Source organism: Arvicanthis niloticus, chromosome 14, assembly GCF_011762505.2.
Source record: "Arvicanthis niloticus isolate mArvNil1 chromosome 14, mArvNil1.pat.X, whole genome shotgun sequence".
NCBI lineage: Eukaryota > Metazoa > Chordata > Mammalia > Rodentia > Muridae > Arvicanthis > Arvicanthis niloticus.
In genome coordinates this window covers 35,136,907-35,159,960 of record NC_047671.1, presented here as the reverse complement: position 1 = coordinate 35,159,960, position 23,054 = coordinate 35,136,907, and the positions used below count along the sequence as shown (strand labels likewise).

At 43.2% G+C, this 23,054-nt stretch overlaps 1 protein-coding gene across 2 annotated transcripts in view; it reads left to right on the top strand.

The window, feature by feature from the left end:
- The window catches only part of Snx24 (sorting nexin 24), a 141,883-nt gene extending 119,328 nt beyond the window's left edge, over window positions 1–22,555 (top strand). For both annotated transcript variants that reach the window (XM_034518104.2, XM_076912650.1), the window contains exons 4-7: window positions 13,036–13,130; window positions 14,496–14,528; window positions 15,054–15,118; window positions 21,116–22,555. In XM_034518104.2, coding sequence (XP_034373995.1) covers window positions 13,036–13,130; window positions 14,496–14,528; window positions 15,054–15,118; window positions 21,116–21,183 — 261 coding nt within the window. In that variant the 3' untranslated portion in view covers window positions 21,184–22,555. The remainder of the gene's footprint in view (window positions 1–13,035; window positions 13,131–14,495; window positions 14,529–15,053; window positions 15,119–21,115) is intronic.
- Window positions 22,556–23,054: the final 499 nt, after the last annotated feature.

The following is a 23,054-nucleotide window of genomic DNA, read 5'->3' as shown; positions in this document are numbered from 1 at the left end:
ACTCAGCAGCCACTGAAGCTTGAGGAGACACCTGTAGGGAGCTGTGTGGGCAAGTGTAGGAATCAGTCTGTGCCCCCAGGCTCCTCCCTGCCCACTTCTGTCTCAAGGTGAGGGTGGCTTCTTACACAACCTCTGGTGTTTGTGTGGATAGGGAGACGATCATGACAGAGTGTCTGGGTTCTTATGGTTACCTGTGGTGCATCTCCTGAATCTCACACCGAACACTAGTGATGTCTGCCCCAAAGACAGCAGGTGCCTGACTTGAAGCTACTTTTCTCTTTATTTTTTTCTTCTTCTCTGTATTTAGTAAGTTATTTCTCTCTCAATTTACCTTCAGCCTTTAAGATATATGTAGTCTACTAGAATATTAATGCAAGTCCTTTTATCGCTCTTTTTTTTCTTCATTTTTTTATTGGATATTATGTTTACATTTCAGATTTTATCCCCTCACCCCATTCCCCCCACCACCCAGGAACCCCCTATTCCATCCCCCCTCCTGCTTCCACAAGGGTGTGCCCCCACCTATCCCCCACTCCCCCCACCCCACCCTCGAATTCCTCCCTGCTCGGTATTCAGCCTTCATGGGACCAAGGATCTCCTCTCCCACCCATGCCTGACAAGGCCATCCTCCTCTAAGCATACAGCTGAAGTCATGGGTACCTCCCAGGCTGGTAGTTTAGACCCTGGGGAGCTCTGGTTGGTTGGCACTGTTGCTTTCCTCTTGGGGCCACCAACCCTTTCAGCTCCTTCAGTCCTCTAACTTCTCCATTGGGAACCCTTGATCAGATCAATGGGTAGCTGTGAGCATCCGCCTCTGGCAGACCTCCTAGGAGACAGCTACATCAGGCTCCTGTCAGCATGCACTTCCTGACATTCATATCGGCGTCTATCTTTGGTGACTGCACATGGAACGGATATCAAGGTAGAGTGGTCTCCCAATGGCCCCTCCTTGACTTTCTGTCTCACACTTTGTCACCATATTTGCTCCCTTGAGCATTCTGTCACTCATTCCAAGTAGGACTGAGGCATCCACACATGGTCTTCCTTCTTCATGAGCTTCATGATCATCTCACTAGATGCCGAGAAAGCATTTGACAAAATTCAACATCTCTTCATGTTAAAAGTCTCGGAAAGATCAGGAATTCAAGGCACATACCTAAATATAGTAAAAGCAATATACAGCAAGCCAGTAGCCAACATCAAACTAAATGGAGAGAAACTTGAAGCAATCCCACTAAGATCAGGGACTAAACAAGGCTGCCCACTCTCACCTTACCTATTCAATATAGTGCTGGAAGTCCTAGCCAGAGCAATTAGACAACAAAAGGAAGTCAAAGGGATACAAATAGGAAAGGAAGAAGTCAAAATTTCACTATTTGCAGATGATATGATAGTATACTTAAGTGACCCTAAAACCTCCACCAGAGAACTCCTAAACCTGATAAACAACTTCAGCAAAGTGGCTGGATATAAAATCAACTCAAACAAATCAGTAACCTTCCTCTACTCAAACGATAAACAGGCTGAAAAAGAAATTAGGGAAATGACACCCTTCACAATAGTCACAAATAATATAAAATATCTTGGAGTGAATCTAACCAAGCAAGTGAAAGATCTGTATGACAAGAACTTCAAGTCTCTGAAGAAAGAAATTGAAGATCTCAGAAGATGGAAAGCTCTCCCATGCTCCTGGATTGGCAGGATTAACTTAGTAAAAATGGCCATCTTGTCAAAAGCAATCTACAGGTTCAATGTAATCCCCATCAAAATTCCAAATCAATTCTTCATAGAGATAGAAAGAGCAATTTTCAAATTCATTTGGAATAACAAAAGTCCCAGGATAGCAAGAACTATTCTCAACAATAAAAGAACTTCTGGGGGAATCACCATCCCTGACCTCAAACTGTACTACAGAGCAGTAGTGATAAAAACTGCACGGTATTGGTACAGAGACAGGCAGGAAGATCAATGGAATAGAATTGAAGACCCAGAAATGAACCCACACACCTATGGTCACTTGATCTTTTATCACTCTTAATAGAAAGCTGTTAGGTCACAAATGTTGTGATTAGAAAGACTTGTATTATCTTCACGCAGACAGTGCAAGGGCATTCCCTGAGGTCATTCTACAGTGTTTGGACAAGCCTTTGAGGAGAAGTTTAAAGAAGCTCTATATTCCCTAGGAGATACACCCACCCTGTTCTAAAGGCCTCTGGGAAGATTGCTTCCAGATCTTCAGCTTCCAGCTTTCTTTGCTCAGCTTCATGTTAACTGTGAGCTGACTTCTTTCCTATCCTGCAGTATGTGTTCTTAACACCTGTAGAGATAGCCACACATACTTTTCACGTATTGGTCATTTTCTTGTCTTTTTAAAAATAATGTACAGAGTATGTGGGCATGTTTTTTTGTTTGTTTTACATATGCTATTTGTTTTAAAGAATTAACTTAAAGTACAATATCAAAGTTGGTAAGTTCCCCTCCCCCCCAAATATTCTTACTCATGGTAGCACTTTAAATACAGTATCAGGACTCTGTTTGTCTTTTTCTATCTCAGTCTCTGCATTTAGTAGTCTATGGGCCAACAGCAAAATAAACAACCTGCAGTGCACAGACAGCAACGAAAACAAGAGTTCGATAGCAGCTGCAGTTTGTCTCTCAACTGTTGGGTTGTACTGCATTAAATAATTTTAACTCTTGATTTGTTGGCTCAAGATTATCATAAAGTAGAATAATCATTCTTCCCTCCTTTTCCTCATAGCCATGAAATCATAGATAGTCTCAGAGACCATGTCCAAGCCGGTGGTAGCATATACCCTTGGTCCCAGCTCTTGGGAGGCAGAAACAGGTGGATCCTTGAGTTCAAAGCCAGCCTGGTCTACAGAGTGAGTCTGAAGCCAGCTAGGACTACACAGAGAAACCCTGTCTCAAAAAAACAAAAGGCAAAAAGAAAAACCAAAAAAAAAAAACCAACAACAACAAAAGAAAGGAGGAAAAAGAAGAGGGAGGAGGAGAAGAGGAAGAAGAAGAGGGGGGAGGAAGAGGAGGAGGAAAAGGAGGAAGAAGAGGAGGAGAAGGGATCATTTCCATGTTCCAGCAAGAGGTGGAAGGGAAGAGGATGGAGAGATGAACAAACGTGGGCTCCTGAAGCCTGGCTGTTAATTTTGGGGAAGCCTGCTGATTTTTCCCACCTTATGGTTATTACCATCTATCTATGGAGAGGACCACACTGCATCTTGCTTGCTACTGTGTTCTCCTCCCCTTGGTGTCTGTTTGGACTACTGCTAACCTATCTATATTTGATGTGAACAAGTCACTGGCTACATTTTTCATTGTAGCAAAGAGACAAGTAGCTCCTCACACTTTTCTTATGGTCTCCTTTATAGATTACCTTTCGATTTTAGACCTAGAATCCACTTCCACCCAGGCCACTTTTCCTTCCTTGTGTTGTTTCTCTGAGGATGTGCTCTGGGTCTTGAATTACGTTGCATATTACGCTCTCCAGCCATTTTCCATTGTGTTCCCACTAATGAACTTTGCTCATCAAGGGCTCTTAAAATCATGTAAAACTAATTACACGTCTAGTCACAGCATTGTTTAACCGAGTGACATACAGCTGTGTTTGTAATTGCACGGATAGCCATCCTCTTAACTACAGTGCAGTAGGGAGACACCCAGGAGGGCCCGGTCCTTCTGGACCTTACCACTCTAGCTGTGCTGGAGCTGGGTCAACTTGCAAAGGAAGAGAATGCTAAGTAAACCAGAGGCATAAGCTTTGGAGGAATGTGAGAGACATTAAGAGAGCAAATTGTTTCAGGCACTTTAAAAAACATCAGTTCATCGCTGCCCGGGGGCTGTGCTAATTAAAAATCTTTCATTAAAGTCTAGTGTACTGAGGCCTCCCTCAGGCAGCATCTTGCAAGTCCACTTGTGATTACTATTTCTTCCTTAAAATAATAGGGCATCACTTCCATACACATCGTGTATAATTTATATTTAATTAATTTCTAGCTAAATAATTTGAGTTATTTAAGTCAGCTCTGGCTTGCTTTGTAACACACTGTTTTACTCAGACGCATTAGTCCTCAGACCTTGGTTTTGACTGACAGATCAGTAACTGGTTTATAATTGCGTTAGAGTTTGTTTGCCTGTTTGTTTTTCTTGCATTGTCAAGAAAATGGCAACTAAAGTATTTTCTATAGTGCATAGTCAAAGCATATTTTTATCCAAAATGTTGGGTAATTTAAGTTGATTATATATAATATATATATTAGGTTTTTTCTCTTCTCATAGAGCCTTATGTATACACTAGGACACTGAGCTACGTCTCATACTCTAACAGAATTGGGCTGACCAGAAATGGTCTAGCAGGCATTGAATTTAAAGCCCAGGCTTTGTTTCCCTTGCTTTGTTTGCAGTTTTTAATATAAAAAGAGAAATTAATGAAAGTCCTTGTTTTTCTGCTTCTGAGATTATATTTATTTTTATCATTTTGAATTATGTGTAGGTGTGTGTCTGCATATGGATATATGCACGAGAGTGCAGGTCTCTGGAGCTAAAGTTACAGACAGCTGTGAGCCACCTGACATGGTGCTGGGAAGCAGACTCCGATCCCCTATAGAACACAAATGCTCTTAACCGCTGAGCCATTTCTCCAGCCTCTGCCTCAGGAATTCTTTATAGACTAGTAAAAATTAGTTGAGATATTAAGATAAAATCTAAATCCAAAGAAAGGAATGTATTTTTTTAAAATTCCAGTGGCTGTTTTTAATTTATCTGTGGTTTGAACTGAACTTATAGATACAACAAAAAGTATATATTGGGAAAGCAAAATACTTCAAGAAAATTCAGCCACAATTAACCACTGCCCACTGCAGAAAAGTTTTTTTTTAATTATTATTTATTTTATGTGTATGTCTGTTTTGCACACCAGACGAGGGCATCTGATCCCATAAGACTGCAGTTATAGACAGTTACAGGCCACGTGAGTGCTGGCAATTAACTCAGGACCTCTGGAAGAGCACCCAGTGCTCCTAACCGCTGAGCCATCTCTCCAGCCCCAGGAAAGTGCTTCTCAGGAGCAGGGAAAAACAAAAAAGGGAAGGAAGACTTATGTTCAACTTGACCTACAGTGAATTCCCATAGACAAAGTCCTGCTAAAGCTGAGTTCATGAACCACCGACTATAAAACACAGAAGAGAATCAACAGCCATGATGAAGGTGAGTGTACATGCATGTGCGCGCGCGCGCGCGCACACACACACACACACACACACACACGGACCACACACATGGACACTAGATCAGTTAAACATTTTAGGTATAGCCAAAGAAAAAAATTGAGTTCATGGCCCTTTGGAGCTGAAGAATGCTACCATTGCCCCAGTTGTGGTTAAAATATAAGTCAGATTCTATGACACGTATCTAGGTATCATACCCACCATCCATGAAAGGTTACTCACAGGCTCTGAAGTCCCCTAGGAAGTCCTTCACATAATGGAGAAGCCTTGTCAGCCCTTCTAGCTACTGCTTTCCTGTTTCTTTGTTCAGCGTAATTGGTTTTTCCTGGCCACTTTCAGGCTTCTAGTGTGTTCTTCCACAGGTCATTGGCAAAGCCATGCTTTGTGTTTAGAAGAACTCATTCTCTTTACCCTTATTGGCTCGTTGAACTCTCAGCTCCAGAGTCACTTCCCCAGGGAAGCTGTCCTTCCCCCTATGGGTTAATAAGGACAATTTGTTACTGATGATCAAGGAGAATAGCTACTTCCTTTCAAGGTACTAACCCTGTTTGCAGTTTCCTGTTCACTTACTATAATTACAAGTACACGATCCACTTCAGCTCCAAAGGGTAAGCCCTGGGAGGCAGCACATTGTCTATGTGGCTAAATACCCCGTTCCTAGTTCTATGCTTATGCAAGGTAGAAACAGACTTGTTTATGTAAGTAGATGATGCAGAAACAGGACATAAGATCTGATATTAAAGTAGCCCAGAGGGTAGTTGATTTTCTAGTTTCTACAGTTTGGTAGTCATCCATCCATCTATCCATCCATCCATCCATCCATCCATATATCCATACATCCATACATCCATACATCCATACATCCATACATCCATACATCCATACATCCATGCATACATATTTTGAGACGGAGCCTTGATAGATTTCCCTGACTGTCCTGGATCTATGTTGACCAGACTGGCCTTGAACTCAAAGAGATAAATCTGTCTCTACCTCCTAGGGTACTGGGACCAAAGCTGTGTACTATCACACCTGGTCAAAAATTATATGTTGTTCTAGGCAGAGTGGCACACACCTGCACTCCCCACACTCAGAAAGGAAAAGCAGAAGAACCAAGAGTTAAAAGCAAGCTTAAGGTATATAGTGAGCTCCAGAATAGCCTAGGGTACATAGTGAGCTCCAGAATAGCCTAGGGTACATAGTGAGACCTTGATTTTAAAAGATTTGGGCCAGAAAGATGGCTCAGTGGGTACAGGCACCCGCCACCTATCCTGTCATGAGTTTGATCTCAGTGACTCACAGGATGAAAGGAGACAGCTGATTCCTGCCCATTGCCTCTGTCCTCCATTTTCATGTCACACACATGCTCACACAAAATGTAATACATTTTTTAATGAAAATTTTAAAAGTATTTCTTTCAGAATTTCTTAAATGCAAATCACATTATTTCTTTAGCCAGATTTTTCTTGACAGATTCTTCATTCCTTAATAGGCCTTTCTTGGCATTCAACTTTCCATGTAGATCCTTGAATTTTTCTTTTTTATAAGATAGTCTGCAAAGCTCTGGAAAGCCTTAGCAGCCAGCTGTTTGAATTCTGTAAGTAGCACAAGTTCTGCCAAGGCACAGGCTAGACATGCCTTAGGGATAGGGTCACATCAAAACAAAGACTGTACTGGACAATGGGTTTCTCAGCTGCACACCTGCTTCTTATTTTTTTAAGAGGGTTGCAGTCTTTCTGAGATCTATGTAATGCATGGTTTTTAAAAATCACTTCACTAGTCGGACTGTGGCTCATTGTGTGAGTTGAGACCAAGTGCCAAGAGGTGGCTAAGTGGGAGACTGAGGACCACAGAGCCTCCACGAGCTTGTAGGCTTGGGTCCCAGCGGACAGTGACACTGAGACCCACTTACTTTTGTGAGGAGATATTGATTTTCCCCCCTCCCTGTTCTCAGAGACTCCTCTGAAGTAGGTATGGTGTGAAGCATCTTTCATAGACAAGAGAAGAAAAACTGTCATGGTGAACTTTGTCACTCCCCAAAACAGACATTTCAGACCAAACTAGATGGAACGGAACCATTTAGATGACTCCCTAAAACCTCCTGACTTCTGAGACAAAGTGGTCCCCTTGCATCCGTAAAGCAACCTCAAGGGGAGAGCATGCATGCAGTCCATAGCAACCTTATAGAGGAAAATGTATGTGCTGTGGATGTATGCATGTACGCGTATGTTTAATGTTTTGAAAAGATAATAAAAAGATCAAGCAATGGCGCTTTGTGCCGTGATCACAGAAGGTTAGCACAGTGGGCTCATCCGAGCTTTCAAGATGTTCCCTTCCTGTTATAATTGGCTGCTGGGTAGGCTTGGCCCTAACTAGAATGCCAGCGTTCGATTTCACCGTGTCCTCAAGGAGACGTGTCACCATTTATGCCGGCTTCAGTGACAATTTTCTAAAATGGAAACTCGTGGGAAATCATTACAGTGTTTATCCGTCCCCCCTGTCGGACAGTGTTATCCTGTGATATTTTACCAGTGTTTTCTACTGCATGATGGCATCTCGTAGAGGTTAAGGCAGAACAGGTCCCTCTGTAATTTTGTGACCACATTTTACTTGCTGCAGAAGAAAGGATAACTGACAATTAAGTATTTGGGATGCCACAGAGAGAACATGTGCAACTAATCAATGCCACCCGTTGGGACCGTGATTTTATAAAGCTGATAGGGTGGGAAAAATCGGGGTTTTGTGATTTGTGTTACATGATGATAATTGCACCTTTTCAATAAAAACGACATTTCTGGAGTAAACACTGAGCTGGCGAGACTGCTGTACCAATGCTATTGTTTTTCTGCCCTATTCAGACAAGGGTTTGTAAATGGCTTTACAGAGTAGGACACACACACACACACACACACACACACACACACACACACACCGCTTATGTAGAAAAAAATAATAAAGTTTGGCCTTTACAAAGCGTACTTAGTTGCCCAGTTCTAATATTTATTGGAGTTGTAATATTTATTAGATGCCATGATAGCCAAGTGTGTCACATGACATTACATTACACACTCAGCACGCTCCCATGGTGTAGCCCCATTTCCAGTGTCATCGTACTCACGTGCATGTATTTGACATGTATTCTGAAATGATAAACAAGGAGTGTGTTAAACCTGGAAGTTCTTTGGTCTTTCTTTTCCCACCTTGGCCATTCTCCTAGTTTCACTGAACAGGCTTCAGCAGGAGGTAGACTTCCTTCCCTGCTGAATGAGACAGACTGCTTTGAACATGCTGAGTCACCAGTGGATCACCCCTTGTTACCAGCTACCCTTCGCACTGGAAGAGCCACCCCTTCCCCTGGCCCAGTGCTGTCTCTGTTTGAGCAGCCTACTACTTTGGAAACTGCAATCTCGTAGTTACTGTCATCGTTGCCTCTGGCCCTTCCTCAGTGTATAGGTCTATCATGCTCTTTCTCTCTCTCTTGGATTGCAGCGGGCAGGTCACATGCACTGAGGTGGGGGCATTCAGCTCTCTTGACAGCTCATAGAAGAAGCCCTTCATGCTGACCCACCACTGGAGACCCACAGCATTTGAGTGGAAGCAGCTACTCTCTGTCTTGGGTCTGTGATTAATCGTGCCCCTTCCAGTGTTCTACTCAGTGCTTAGACCTGTAAAATTCAATGGAATTTATTTCTGGACTTTTCTCTAATTTGTCCAGTTCAGTTTGAATTACACTTCCTTCAGAAATTAGTTGCCAGGCCTCACATGCCAGCTTTGCTGGAACAGGTGAGCAGCGTGGAAACTCCACTACCAGGGACTTAGGATATCAACTAAACAGCACTGACCCAGGGACCTTACAGTCCTGCCACCAGAATGCTTCTTTCTCACCTGACAGGTGTAGAGGTCTAGGCTTCACCAGCCGTAGTTGGAGATTGTCAAATATTATTTTCTCTAACAGTTCCTTGGGCTTGGGAATCCTATGCACCATTGTTACACTTTGAGTTGTATATAGAAGGCACAGAACACAGAAATAGTAAATGTGGAATGCTTCATAGAGCAAGTGAAGTAATAGATTTTGTTCTGTCGGGAAGAATCCTTTACCATAGTGACTTAGCTGCTTAGACGGATATTTTTAACCACAGCCCAGTGCTACAGACAGTGATGCAGATGGAGCATACAGTCCAGTGAGGTCCTGTTTGACGGAAGGGAAGACCCCCAAACAGGAAGCCTATGAACAGCACTGGTCTGTGTGTCAGGTCCCAGGCCAAGTGTGAACACTCAGCAATCTGACTATGCAGCCTAGCTGAAAGCAGGGGTCCCCTGCTAGGCTGTCAGGGGTCTGCATCTTCTCTGAGGGAGGGTAAGGGAGAGGAGGAAGTGAAGTAGTGAAGGAGGGAGAAGGGGGAGAGGGAGGAAAGGAGTGAGGGGGGAAGAGGAGGAAAGGAAGGAGTAAGAGACAGACAGACTGATACTTAGTTTTATTCCGTTTTTTAAAAGGACCCACAAATCACATATGACTAAGATCTATTCACTACATAGATAATCATCCAAATTTTCCAAGTGGTTAAAATGAGTTCAGAATCAAGACAACCAAAAACACACAAAGGAAAGAGAGTGAAGTCTCTCACATGCTAGCTGTGTGCCAGAGACTCCTGGAGATGTCTCCTTGAATCCTCATGAGAACCCTCTAAGTACAAGAAAGAAGGATGCAGACCAAGTCCATCTACAAAATCCATGTGCCTTGTGTGCCCCACTGCCTGGAGAGTAAAAATGAATTCCACCAAAGATTAACAAAGACCAGCAATCAAAACCAATGGGGACAATGATTTCATATTTAAAAATGTGATTTTTGTCAATGCAGTTGGGAGCTTATCTGGGGAATAAAGTTGGGGGATTTAAACCAGATGGGTTCTGAAGACGTGGGATGAGTCAGGGCGTGGCTTTGAAAAGCAATGGTTGCTCCTGAGACTGAGCATTTCAAGGACTGAGGAAAGCAATGGAACAGCTGGGAGGCCCTACTTGCTGTTCCATCTCCTGCATGAGATCATGTGTTTACAGCCCGAAAGGCTGAGTTGAACTAATTTAATTCCTATTTGGCATCTCTGTACTAATTAATGACAGTTGTTTCATTTGTACATATTATATTAAATTAGGTGAATTTTTCATCTTTGGACTAATTCTTTTTCGTGCAAGGTTTTCTAACAGAGCCGAAGGATCCTTCCTGACTACATAACAGAAAGCCTTACCCACACCCCAGCACGCGCAGGTACCGCTTCCTTTAGGACACCAAATGCCAGAGAGAAGCTTGATCATTGTTCTCTGGAAAATATTAATTGAGAATGTCCAGGGAACAAAAATAGGTGCTTGTAAGTTTCTAGAGTTTTCTGTATTTCTTTCTGCCAGGATGTCTTACCTAAAACAATGTGGTCATCTGTTTGGAGAACCCCAGGGAGAGTGAGGAGGATTAATTCCTGTCCCTGTGTGCAGTGTAAACAGCTTTTTGTCTGTCTTTTGTCATTAATGATCGTGCTGTGGACGTAGCCAGTGCATTGTAAGCCAATCTGTCAAGGCAAATAAACAATTCACCTTGTTAAAATTCCCGAAATCTTGCATTAATAAAACCAAAGTAACCCCCTGAACACTCAAGAGATGTCTCCCTCTATACTGCCGTGATGGATGATATGTCCAGAGAGTCTGGAAATTAAGTAGTTTGGGTCATTAAAAGTGTCCCACACTTCTTATTGATTTAATTTATTTTAAAAAGGTAGGGGCGGAGATAAGGATTTTGCATCCTCCCTCATATTTTTTTTTTTTTAACCTGAAGGCTACCACCTCTACAAGTAGTTGAAACTATTCCTGGAGCAAATTTTACCCGTATTTATCACAACATTAAGTTTTATTATTCAAATAGCTGTTATGTTGTCCTGTTAGGCAGACAGCTAGGAATATCTTGGTAGTCCTTGCAGCCTGTGTCACAGCATAAAAACATCCAGAACTTCTGGAACTACTGAAGCGATCATCTCTGAGTATTCAGAAATCCCCTTGGGTAGGTGGGATTTGAGATAAATGTCAAACAATTTGAAAGAAATGAACTGAAATGTAGGGAATTATCTCTGTGGGCCGAGAGTGCCTTCCCTCCTTTGTCTTCTCAAGTTTTTGCTTTTCTCGTGCATAATTAGGAAAAGAGCATTATATCTGACATGAGGTGGTGGTGGGTGTGTGGATGGGTCAGTGGGAGGGAAAGTAGTCAGAGTGGTGCAGGATTTAAACGATCACCATTCTCTAAGTTGTTTGAACTATGCATGTACTTCCTTCTTTATCCCATACGTCACTGAACACACCACCCTCTTAACTGCTATATCCCAGCACCTGATACAACAAGTATCACTTGTTTAGTTTAATTTATTTGATGAGTAGAGTAGAATTCCACATCTCTTTTCTATCTTCTCTCTTTATTCCTTCAGATCTTTCTGGTATTGTGGGGTCTGTGAGGGATGGTGACAGCTCAGATGCCATAACTTTCCAGATGGGCCATCTCTGGGACCTGAACAGCAGGAGAATTGGGTACTACCAGGTGTAGACAGGCCTGGAAGGCAAGGCAGCCTGTGTGGCCCTGATCCATGTATATGGTCTGTAATGAGTGGTAGGATTCCAAACTTGTGAGAAATGGGACTGTTCAACGTGGAAAAGATGGCATGCCCAAGACGAACGAAAGCACTTATAATTTGGCCTAATTTTGTTGTTATTGTTTATTCTGTATGTAGCTGTTATAGCTGTTCCTAAGATGATGTCAGGTAACATTTCACAATTTCTCATCATTTTCTAGATAACATGCAACATGGTCACTTCTAACTGTAAAACCAACACTGAGGAGGTTGAGGCAAGAGGATTGCTTTGAATTCAGGGCCAGCCTATGCTAGATAGTGGACCCTTCAATCAAAAGACAAGCCAGAGAGGAGTTATGTAGTCTTCAGTGCTTTGCCTTCATTGGGAGAGAGCAGGCATCAAATGTGTAGTCTGTTGGCATATGTTAGCCAAATCTTTAGAAATGCATAAATATGAAAATGCTCTCCATACCCTCCACCACGTTTCTCCTCAACGTCGCATAATTTGGTTCTCAGCGTGCTGACACATTTACGCCAGCTCTTTAGCAAAGCTGTTTAAGTGGAAGAACTTGATAGATTTTTTTTCGATAGATACCCTGATTTACACTTAGTGGTAAAGTTGTCACTGACCCTTTAAGTGGAGCTGTCCAGATGGCAATAAATGTCAACTGATGCTAGTGCAGAAGCAGGTGATAACTAAGGGCTTAGACTAAATCTTCCAGATGGAAAAACTGCAGGGTTTCCTAAGAGCAGTGGTGTGCTCTAAAAATGTAAATACTTTATCACTCAATAGCAAAAAAAAAAAAAAAAAAAAAAAATTGATTTGTGGATCTTAGCAGTGTTGCTGATATGCCTGGGGTTGGACTGTTCAGGCTGGATCGGAGTCTCTGCCTGTGAAGGCAGGGACCATATCTAGTGCTTCCTCAAAGAGCTGTCAGTGAGCATCTGAAGGTAGGAGACACTTCTGTAAATCTGCCCTGAAGCAGTAGATAAAGTGCTCACTGTGTCGTGCTGTATAGCATATGTGCCAGCCTGAACCTGTGATGGCTGGCATGGAGACCGCTCCTCATATCAGTTGTGAGGAATGTTGCCGGGGAGGACTTTGATAGACAGTTAGGACTTTCTGATAGCGTCCCTTTGATTGATGGCCTAACAGACTTCCCTCCCATTTCTAATTCTGTTTTCTGCTTTCACAGGCCGTCATTTTGGAAAATGAAGAGCTTCCCAAACTCTTCCTTGACTTCCTCAATGTAAGACACTTGCCGTCTCTACCAAAAGCAGAAAGCTGTGGGTAAGAACGGCCATTTACATGTGCGTGTGGTTTTTAAGTTACTCCTCAATAGCTGATTGTTCTAGCAAATACCACAGGGCAGTCTGGCTACACCTAAGCTCTTGGTTGAGGTATCACTGTCTCATCCCTGTGCTCATAGTGAGAAGCGTCCCTCCCGAGTCTTCATCTCCAGCTTGCAGCAGACAGTCCAGTCCCGGCAAAGCCATGCTCAGGCATGAGGAATTCTCCTGTCAAATACTGGTGCCATTTAGTGTTGCAGGTGATAATTATGGGTCCAGACAGTGTAATTGAAAATAGTCCTTTGACTTGTGCTAAGTATACATATTCACATAGCTTTTTAAAGATAATACTTTTATTGTTTAAGTGCGTGCATGTGTCTGTATGTGCCATGTTTGAAGAGGAGGTGCCTGTGGAAGCCAAAAGAGGGCACAGATCCACCAGAGACACAATTAGTTACAGGAGGTGTCAGCTGCCAGCCATGGGTGCTGAGATCTAAACCCAGGTCCTCTGGAAGAGCAGCAAGTGCTTTTAACCACCAGGCCTAGCCATCTCTCCAGTCCCCGTATTCTGTAGGTTTAAAGCTATAGATGACTTTAGAGGTCATGGCTCCAACATTTGGTTGTTGGTCAGAGGCACTGTATTTAAGCGCCTTTCCTACGCCTTGCAGTGACAGAACCCAGGCCTTCCACGGGGCCTGCTTTCTTCTCTGACTGCTGCTTCTTCCTCAGGAACCAGCAAATGATGGGCTGTAGCCTCTGAAATCAGTCAGTGGCAGTGCAGCCCGGTCAGCCAGTCCACAGAGAAATAAGGCAACTCTAGCAGGAGCAAGGGCTTTACCCATCTCCCCCTTCTGTCTCCAGTCCTTACTGACATCAGGCTAAACCTGAGCTGTCTGCTGAATGCAGGGTAGTAGACACCTGTCACCACTCATCAGAACTGTTGACTCAAGATACTTGCTGCTCACCCCAGAGCCTGAATCATATAACACACACCACGTAATCTCTGTAGTCAGTGTGTTCTGTCCCGACAATCCCCCTTCCTGGGAGAGCAGGTTCATAGATACAGAGATACCCAGAGACATTAACAATAACAGTGAAGATTCGGTCTTTTTATTTCTATTTCAACCCCAAAATAGTAAAAGGCCATATGATTTTTAAGTGATCTTCAAGAAAATTGAAATCCCCAGAATCTTCCAGGCTAAAAGTTACTTAGGATGAGTTAATGACTGCGCCGTGGCTCAGCATGGACTCTCAATGTTTCTGTTTGTTTCCCAATTCAGCGCTAAGGATAAAATCTTTTGCTTGGTTGACATAAATATTGGCTCAACTTATTTGGTCTTTTTCTTTTCTTTTATATACATTTCAGATCTTTTGATGAGACAGAATCTGAAGAGTCAAGGTAAGAAAGAACTTAGTCAGCCAAGAGTTACGGAGATCAATAATAAAAATGAAGTTTGTTAAGTTTGTAACTACCCATGGAAGGCATGTTTAAAGTCATGTTTCCCTTGAAAACCTTTGTTGGATATTGGTTTTAAGTTGATAAATATTTGATAGGGATTTGCATGGCTAATTGCTTATAATTAGGAATGAAAAGAATTAAGAGCCCCACACAGCGTCACACAAACAGTAAGAATACTGTTTTACTTCTGATCAAATCATAGAGTTGTGGGAAAGTACTTTCCAGCAGCGGTATTTACCGAAAAGATGAGTGTCTGTCTTATATCCCAGAGAGGAATATTTGGAAGGTAACTGGAGCGCCCATAATTTCCCTCCACGTATTTACTGCTATTCACCCATCACACTGGTAGATGCAGAGACCTGAAGATGTCCCACCCAGCAGTTTGATCCCCTCAAAGCTAGTTTGTAGTGTTTTCTGTTTACCATCGTCCCCTGACGCTGACATGCCTGTTGTTGACCTTTCCAGCAAGCTGTCCCACCAGCCGGTGCTGCTGTTCCCTGGGGATCCATACGTCTTGCCTGCAGCCAGCGGTAATCAAACCTGTCATCTGCTACAGCTCTTTACTGATCTGCCCCTGCACCACATAAACCACGTTTGTAATACAGGTCTAACAGAGTGACATCGGTCCAGGGCTTAATCATCTGCCAATAAACCAGGGCTCTCGGTGTAAGAGACATTTAGAATTTTAATTGGGGCCGGCCTTTCAGGAGGAAATGTAATTTTTCTTTCTCTCTTCTTGGCCTATTTTGAATTAGAGAAAGAAGGGATAAAGGTATTTATTTTTATTTCTCTTCTTTCTTCTGTGATGTTATTTTGTTTTTAATCTAGATGTCAGAGTTCAGGCTCAAGGTTCTAGTCCTTCTTAAAAATGCTTCTTTCCGAAAGCCTTGTGCATTCATTGCAGGTATACCTTTGTTTCTATTTAGATTTCAGTGTCTTTGATGGTAAACTATACATTTTTAAGTTGTATATTTTAAATGCAACTAATTGATTTAAGTGTAGCCATAATCAATATTTTAGCATGCATCCTTTTTCAGTTCCAATTCCCATGAGTCCTTCTCAGAGTGTTCTCCTGTGTACCACTCCCGTACAGTTCTCAGGCATCATTTCATTTAACCTGCAAGCAGCCTTATAAAATAGGCTCAGCAGGTAATATCATTGGCTCAAGGAAAACAATCCCGGCTCAGGGATGTGGTGACTTGCCCGGCTCAGGTGGACCATTTGAGGCCTGAGCTTTCCTTTTCTTTTAGTAAGTATATCAGGTCTCCAGCCTCTGAGAATCACAAATATCACAGCCACATGAAAGCATAAAGGAGCCGTTGTTTCTGCCAAGAAAACCTTCCTGCAAGCTGGAGGCGGGGAGGGGGAACTGATTCAGTAGCATGGGGCTTGTATTAAGATCACCTACTTACCTACCAGTAATGGAAAGGTGGCCAGGACACAGATGTAGTTCACTAACACACTCCTCTGTGTGATCAGAGAGCTGCCTCGGCTGTAAAGAATACAAATTTCAGGGTGGCCTTTTGTGCAGGTCTTCTCAGTGAAGAACAGTTGCTGCTGTTAAGAATTGCTTTCTGTGTTTAACGTTTTTGTATAATAGCTGCTGACATACTAAAACATTATATTTAACAACAAAAGTACAACCTAGTCTAGATTAAACAGCCATATTATTTTTAAATGGCTGCATACATAATTTTCCTAGAAATTGTCTCTATTCAGATAATTCGTGCACCTGTCCAAAGTTCCTGCAGCAGTGGAGAGAACCAGATCGTGACTAGACAGGAATAGCCAGGAGCTCAGTGGAAGGGCCAGGGGACATATGATTTGTAATCCTGATATCTGATTTTTAAAAATTATTAATATACATACATAGATACATACATACATAGATACATACATACATAGATATACACTTTTACGGTGCTGACCAGACAAGGCTCTGGGGAGCAGTGTCAGGGGCAGATGTCGAAAGCAGGAAGATTGAGGTGTGTGTATTGTTGGTCACTTGATAGTGTGGACCAAAATAAGGGAAACCCTATTTGAGACTAGCTGTAGTTAATGGGTTTGGTGGTAAGGAAGAACAGGGGTGCAAGGGCCAGCCTTCATACTGTTTTCTTAGAATTTTGACACACCCAATTTTAGAAATCCGACGCCTCTGGCCTTAAAGAAACTTTACCTGTATCATACTGTGTTGTTAAGATGCTTTTCAGCAGGTGGACGTCATTATTCCCGAAGACACTGCATGTGGGGATAATCTTGAAATCTACGGACTCACATTTGCATTCACTCTCTTTACATTTCAGACGTTCCGTCTTTTAGAAAATGCTAATACTCAGGGCTGGATAGGTGACTTTATTGGTAAAGTGTTTGCTACCCAAGCGTGAAAGTCTGAGTTCCAGCTACAGAACCTACAATTGAAAAAGAAAAAGAAAAAAGAAGCCAGGCATGCATGCCGGTGCAAGCTTTGTAAGCCAGCACTTTCCAGGCAGGTAGGAGGATCCCTGGGGCTCACTGGCCAGCATGGCTGAATCACTGTGCTCCCAGGCACTGAGACCCTGTCTGCAAAAACAAGGTAGACACCTCCTGAAAATGACCCGGGGGTTGACCTTCACCTTTCATGCATACATGTACACGAAACACACACACACACACATTGATGGTTGATCGTTACCTTCTTAGCTCTTAACAAAAGTCAAGAGAATACCCTCAGTTTTAAAGATCTGTTTATTTCTATTGTATGTGTATAAATGTCTTGCTTGCACATATGTGTTGCACCATCTGTATGCCTGCAGAAGTCCCTGAAACAGGAATTATAAATGGTTGTGAGTCCCCTTGTGGGTGCTAGGAACCAAACTCAGGTCCTCTGCAAAAGCAGCAAGTACTGTTAACCAGTGAGCCAGTTCTAGCCCGCAGAGAGAACTCTCTTAACATCTTAACAGCTTCAGATATATGTGCTTTTTGGCCTTTGTCTTAACTTTTCTAGAAAATGCAAAACAACTCTTTCCAAGGAGCCAGGTAGCCTCAAAGTGGCTGAATGTTCTGGACAAGTTTCTTCTTTGTCATTCTAGTCCTTCCATCAGTTGTGGATATGTTGGCTACATCCTCTCCCTTCCAACAAGGCCTCACCCCGGGCTCTCCCATCGAAGACTGGATGCTGATGACTGGGCTTTTCCTTAAATTATCTCCTGCTTGTGGCCTTGATCTACCTCATTTATGCGACTGAGAGGCGCTATTGTTATTTCCAACGTAGACACTTGTTCTGGTTTGCAAGAACTCTGTGGTCTACTCCAGACCATTTCTCCTCACACACTCCTTAGTTCCAGCTACTCTACAATCCAGTTTGGGCCTCAAGTGCACCAGCCCTGCAAACCCTACCCCCGGGGCACCTGCCCTGCCCAGCCCATCCTGCTGACCCTGCCAGCCCTGCTGACTATGCCCTTGGGCATTTGCCTTGCCGACCCTACTCCCAGGACACCTGCTTCCCCCCCACCCCCAATCATCTGGTCTGCATGCTTGTCACCTCCCAGGCCTCATGTTGACTGTCACAGCTTTGAAGCTTTTACTGCCTCTCTCTTTAAAGCACCCTTCCTCCCCACAGCTTTGTTCTGTTGTTGCTCACCATGAATGTCCATTAGGTAGACAAATGCCGGTGAAAATAACAAGAAATATATCCCAAGTCATGTTTCTTCCCCTCACCTCCCAGTGAGGTGAAGGTTTTCTGAAGGAAAGAATGGTTTTCTGACTAAATCAAACATTCATGGACATTGTATTGAATTCCACCCAGGACACAGCCTGACTCTAAAGTCTAAGGTAACAGTGAAACAAATGAGTGGGGGCGGGGAGGGCTGGCAGACACAAAGCCCAACCATCCCATGGCTAACCATTAGGTTGACAGACCGTCCAGTCTCTTCACTTTTTCTCGGAGAGCCACCTTGTTGGCTGTCTTCAGGAGAAGAAATGGCTGCAGATTGTCTTCTGGAGGACATCCACACTGGCTTCTTCCTGGGAGGGAACCCATTCTCCTAGACACCCTCGTAGCTGGTTCCTACATCACCTCATTCAGATCTGTTCAAGCGGCCCCTTCCTTCATTGTGGGCCTTCTTTCCCTTTCCATGTCCCCTACACTGCTGTCTTTTGTCCTTGTGTCAAAACCACTATTCCGATGTAGAGTTACTCATCGGACATAATGGGTTTTCATTGTTGTTTTATGAGACCTTGTTGAATCCACTTAAGTAAATATGTTCATGATATAAGTTGACTATATTTAAGTAGACTTTCAGATTTCATATGGCAAAGGATGACAATATACCACCTGTATGGATGTGTTTGTTTGGATTTTTGCTGAAAATTAATCAATGGTTCAATTTATTAATATCTGTATGAGAAATGAATGTAAAATTAGAATTAGCCAGACCATTGCTTCAAATACCCAAATATATGTATAGTGTAATGCAGGCTTTTAAAGATCTGACCTGTGAAAAAAAGAGTGTGTGTGTGTGTGTGTGTGTGTGTGTGTGTAGCAGAAAAGCACACACTAAGAAAGCCAGTGTCATCAGACAGATAGAACTCACTACTCACGTAGTGAAGAGATTTGTTAAATCGTTTACTTGTATTATTTGCTTGCTAGCACCTGTCCTAGAGACTGGACAGAGACCGTGTTTTACTTATATTTCCAGTAACTAGATGGGTGCACGGCCTATGGTAAAGGCCAAGTATTTACTGTGTGTCAGGCCCAGTCCGTGAGCTCGGTCACTCAACAACTTTAACCTGTAAGGGAGGTGTGAAATCTTGTTCACTCTTCACACAGCTCAGCTGTAGTCATAGAGCTGGGGAGTGAGTACCCAGGATGCAGAGCCATTTCAAGAAATGTCAGCTAAGGTAAACCTGTCAGTTATCCATCCAGTTACTTGCCCTTGCCCTTGACTAGACTCACACACATCTCTGACTCAGAAGGTCCCAAACTGAACTGACTGGCTTCTCGTTCACCCTCCAGCTGAGTAAGACAAAACCCAAGGAGTACCTGTGATGACTTCAGTTATTACTGTTTTCTTCTCCTTCTCCTACTCTCCCCTTTTCCCTTTTGTGAGACAGTCTCGCTATAGACTATATAATTTACAGTTACTGTATAATCCAGGTTGGCCTTTATCCTGAGGCCCTGCCTCAGCCTCCAATTCCTGGGATCACAAGCACGCACCACCCCGTCCAGCTTAACCCTTGACTCCTTTCTCCCTTTTATCAGTAGTCACTTGTGTGTGTCATTAGGCCACACCCTTCATTCCTCCGTCCATCCACTTCAGTGTACTGCATCTGGATCTCCCTCTGCACTGCGGCAGTGCCCGTGTGGATGTGTGTCCATCTCACACTTCTCCAGTCTGATCTCTTGAGTGGCAGTCAGTCGTCTCTTCAAAATTTCATCTTGTCTCACTTCTGTTAGAATCCCTCAGCACCCTCAGTATATTTCTGATAGAGCTGGGACTCCCTGAGATCTTCTCAGGGCTGACCTGGCACCTTCCTTCCTCGCTTCCACTGAGGACTCTGAACCCTTGAGGCCTCCTTGCCATAGACTGTACTGTCTCCTTGTATTGCCCTGAAGCCTTCCCAGCTTCTCCAATGAAGCTCAGTTCCCTTGTGCATGGCTTTACATGGGGGTAGCCACTCTATAGTAAATGGATATATGAATAAAAGTATTAAGGTATTCGGCCATTTGCATAATAACTCTAATGTATTGGGCCATTTGCATAATAACTCCATTCAGGGTTCTCGGCTTTCACCTAACTCCTGATGTAATTGTATGCAGATCGAAGCTTAGACATAATAGCTGAGCCATAGGGAGATTGAGCCCCCTGCACAGTCCACAATACTTCACCTGCTCTGACACTAGAAACTGGCTCAACATGCTGGGAGTACCACTGCATCTCTTTGATGCCTTCTACAAAAATGAGGCTGGTTTTTCAAGTTTGACAGAATGACTTTTGTTAAAACTTTGCCCTTTCGAGTTAAAAAGACAGGCCCTGTCTTCCTGTTCTTGAGAAGCCTGCCCACAAGTGCACACACAACTCGGACTAAGTGCCTCCCTAAGCCTCAGTGGAAAAACCACAGCCAAGTATTCCCAGTAGAAATCTTGGAATTCCTTCAAGTGTATTGAGATTTTCTTAGAAATTGAATTGCCAGCGTGATCCATCTTCCTTGTGAGGGAACATCCAGATGAAGAGCCCGGGCCTAGCAGCATTAACCATTACAAGAGCAGCCCCTGAATCGATACACTACAAACTGGCTGTGCGCTCCTGCTGTGCCTGGCGGTAGCCAAAGTGGCCTCTGCTGACAAGCACAAAAGGTAGCACCCCTTCCTCATGGGTAAATATGCCCAGGTAGTAGCCCTGACCTCTGACCTTCCTTCCCGACCAAGAGCAAAGGGCTTGCCCATGTGGACTCCAGAGAGGTGTGGTGGCTCTCACCCTTTGTCCGTAAAACACAATTATATGTTATTGATGTACGGAAAGAAAAGCAACTTTCCTTTTGTTTTTCAGACTTTCCAAATGTGGTCATCGAAGGAGTTCTTCATGGGATATTTTTCTCTCACCTGCAGCCCAGGTAGAAACCCTACCCAGCTGGAAGAAGCTGAAGCAAGTGTCAATGCCAATGGCAAGAAAATCGATCTCTCTACCAAGTTAACCGAAACTATGCGTGCGACACAATAGCTCTAGCTAGTGGGAAAATTCACAGTCCTAGCTTCTTTTGGAACAGGGACATTTCTATTAGAATGGTGCTTTTAAAATTAGAAACTGAACCAGGGCTGGGTCAGTTTAAGACCAATTATTTGAGAAGTGAAAGGGAGATTACAAGGGAAGTCAGGAAAAAAAGGCCAGAGTGGATTACCGGGAGCACCGAGCGTCACAAAACAGAGCCAGCCTCTGCTTCAGTCTCACTATCTGCTAATTGGAAATCATATCCTGAGTCACGATGACACTGAGCAACTTCGGGGGCCTTTTGTTCAGATGTTGGACAGGCTCAGCTCTGCTCAGTGAGAGTTATCTCAGCGGGGGATACTGTATTCTGGAGTGCGGGCACCTGAAGAGTATCCTGGAACCCATTGTGCCGGACTGAAGATTCAGTTGTACTGACAGTAGAACACATTTTTGTTTCCATTACAGTGGGGATGCCTCTCACCTACAGATTAGCTGACCGTGTCAGTGCTTGAGATGAGATGGGGTATTAGGACACCCCTTGAGAGCACTCTAGAAGGCTGTACCAGAAGTCTGTCCTCCCTCATTCTCTCCCTCTAGTATTGGAAAGTATGAGTGTTCCTCTGAAGACCACCTGACACCCCTGTCGAAGTTCCAGGGGCCGGTCCATATAGAAAGTACGTACTCTAAACACTAAAATCAGACTGCAAAATTCTTGTCCCGCAGGAGTGGGACGTGGGGTCACAGTGGCCACAATAGAACCAGACAGTCTGTTTGTGACAGGGTTTCCTCAATGGTGTATACCCACTCCGCTGTCACAGGCTCTGGTTGCTTGTTCAGGTTCCTCTTCACTGACTTCATGTATGGATTAAAGTGAGTTAGATGTTCGATGCTGTCTCTCCACTGGATGTCACACAGACGGTCATCTTTCACTTAGTGATGGAGCAGAGCATATGTCCTACCTGTGTGTATGTGCTGATGAACAGCCTACTTACGGTTATGAATTTTCATAAATTTAAATGTGGGAGAAAATATTTACAATTAAAATACCATGTCATGAATTTTTATTAGAGTCTAAACTTACAGATTGACAGCCTGCTGCAAACTTTTAAAAAAAATAACATTTTTATGATGAATTATGTAATCACATGTTGGAAATAAAGTAACCAAGTGTTATCAAAAAAAAAAAAAAAAAAAAACCTGAATAGTGAAGTACTAGAAATACTTTTTAAAATGTTTTTATGTTACTAGCTATTTTGAGTTAAATAAAAACAAACAAAAGTATTTGAATTTGTCTTTTCTCAGAATTTTACTGGAAGCACAGATTATGTCTCTTTCCACAGATGCACAGAACACAAATGCAAGCACTGTCACATTTCACATGGACGTGGATTTCTGATCTGGTGGGTGGTAAATTACTTCATGATTATGCTCATGGATCCTCACTAAATACCTCATGATCTACCAAATTAAAAATGTAAAAATAGCCAGGCAGTGGTGGTGCACACCTTTAATCCCAGCACTTGGGAGGCAGAGGCAGGCGGATTTCTGAGTTCGAGGCCAGCCTGGTCTACAGAGTGAGTTCCAGGACAGCCAGGGCTACACAGAGAAACTCTGTCTCGAAAAACAAAACAAAACAAAAAGTAAAAATAAAAAGGCCAAACATATGGCGGTATACTATTCGAAGCATCTTTTAGCTGATAATGGAGGCTTGTGCCTGTGACCCCTAGCACTTGTGAGGCAGAGGCAGGAGGATTGCTATAAGTTTGAAGCCATCCTGGTT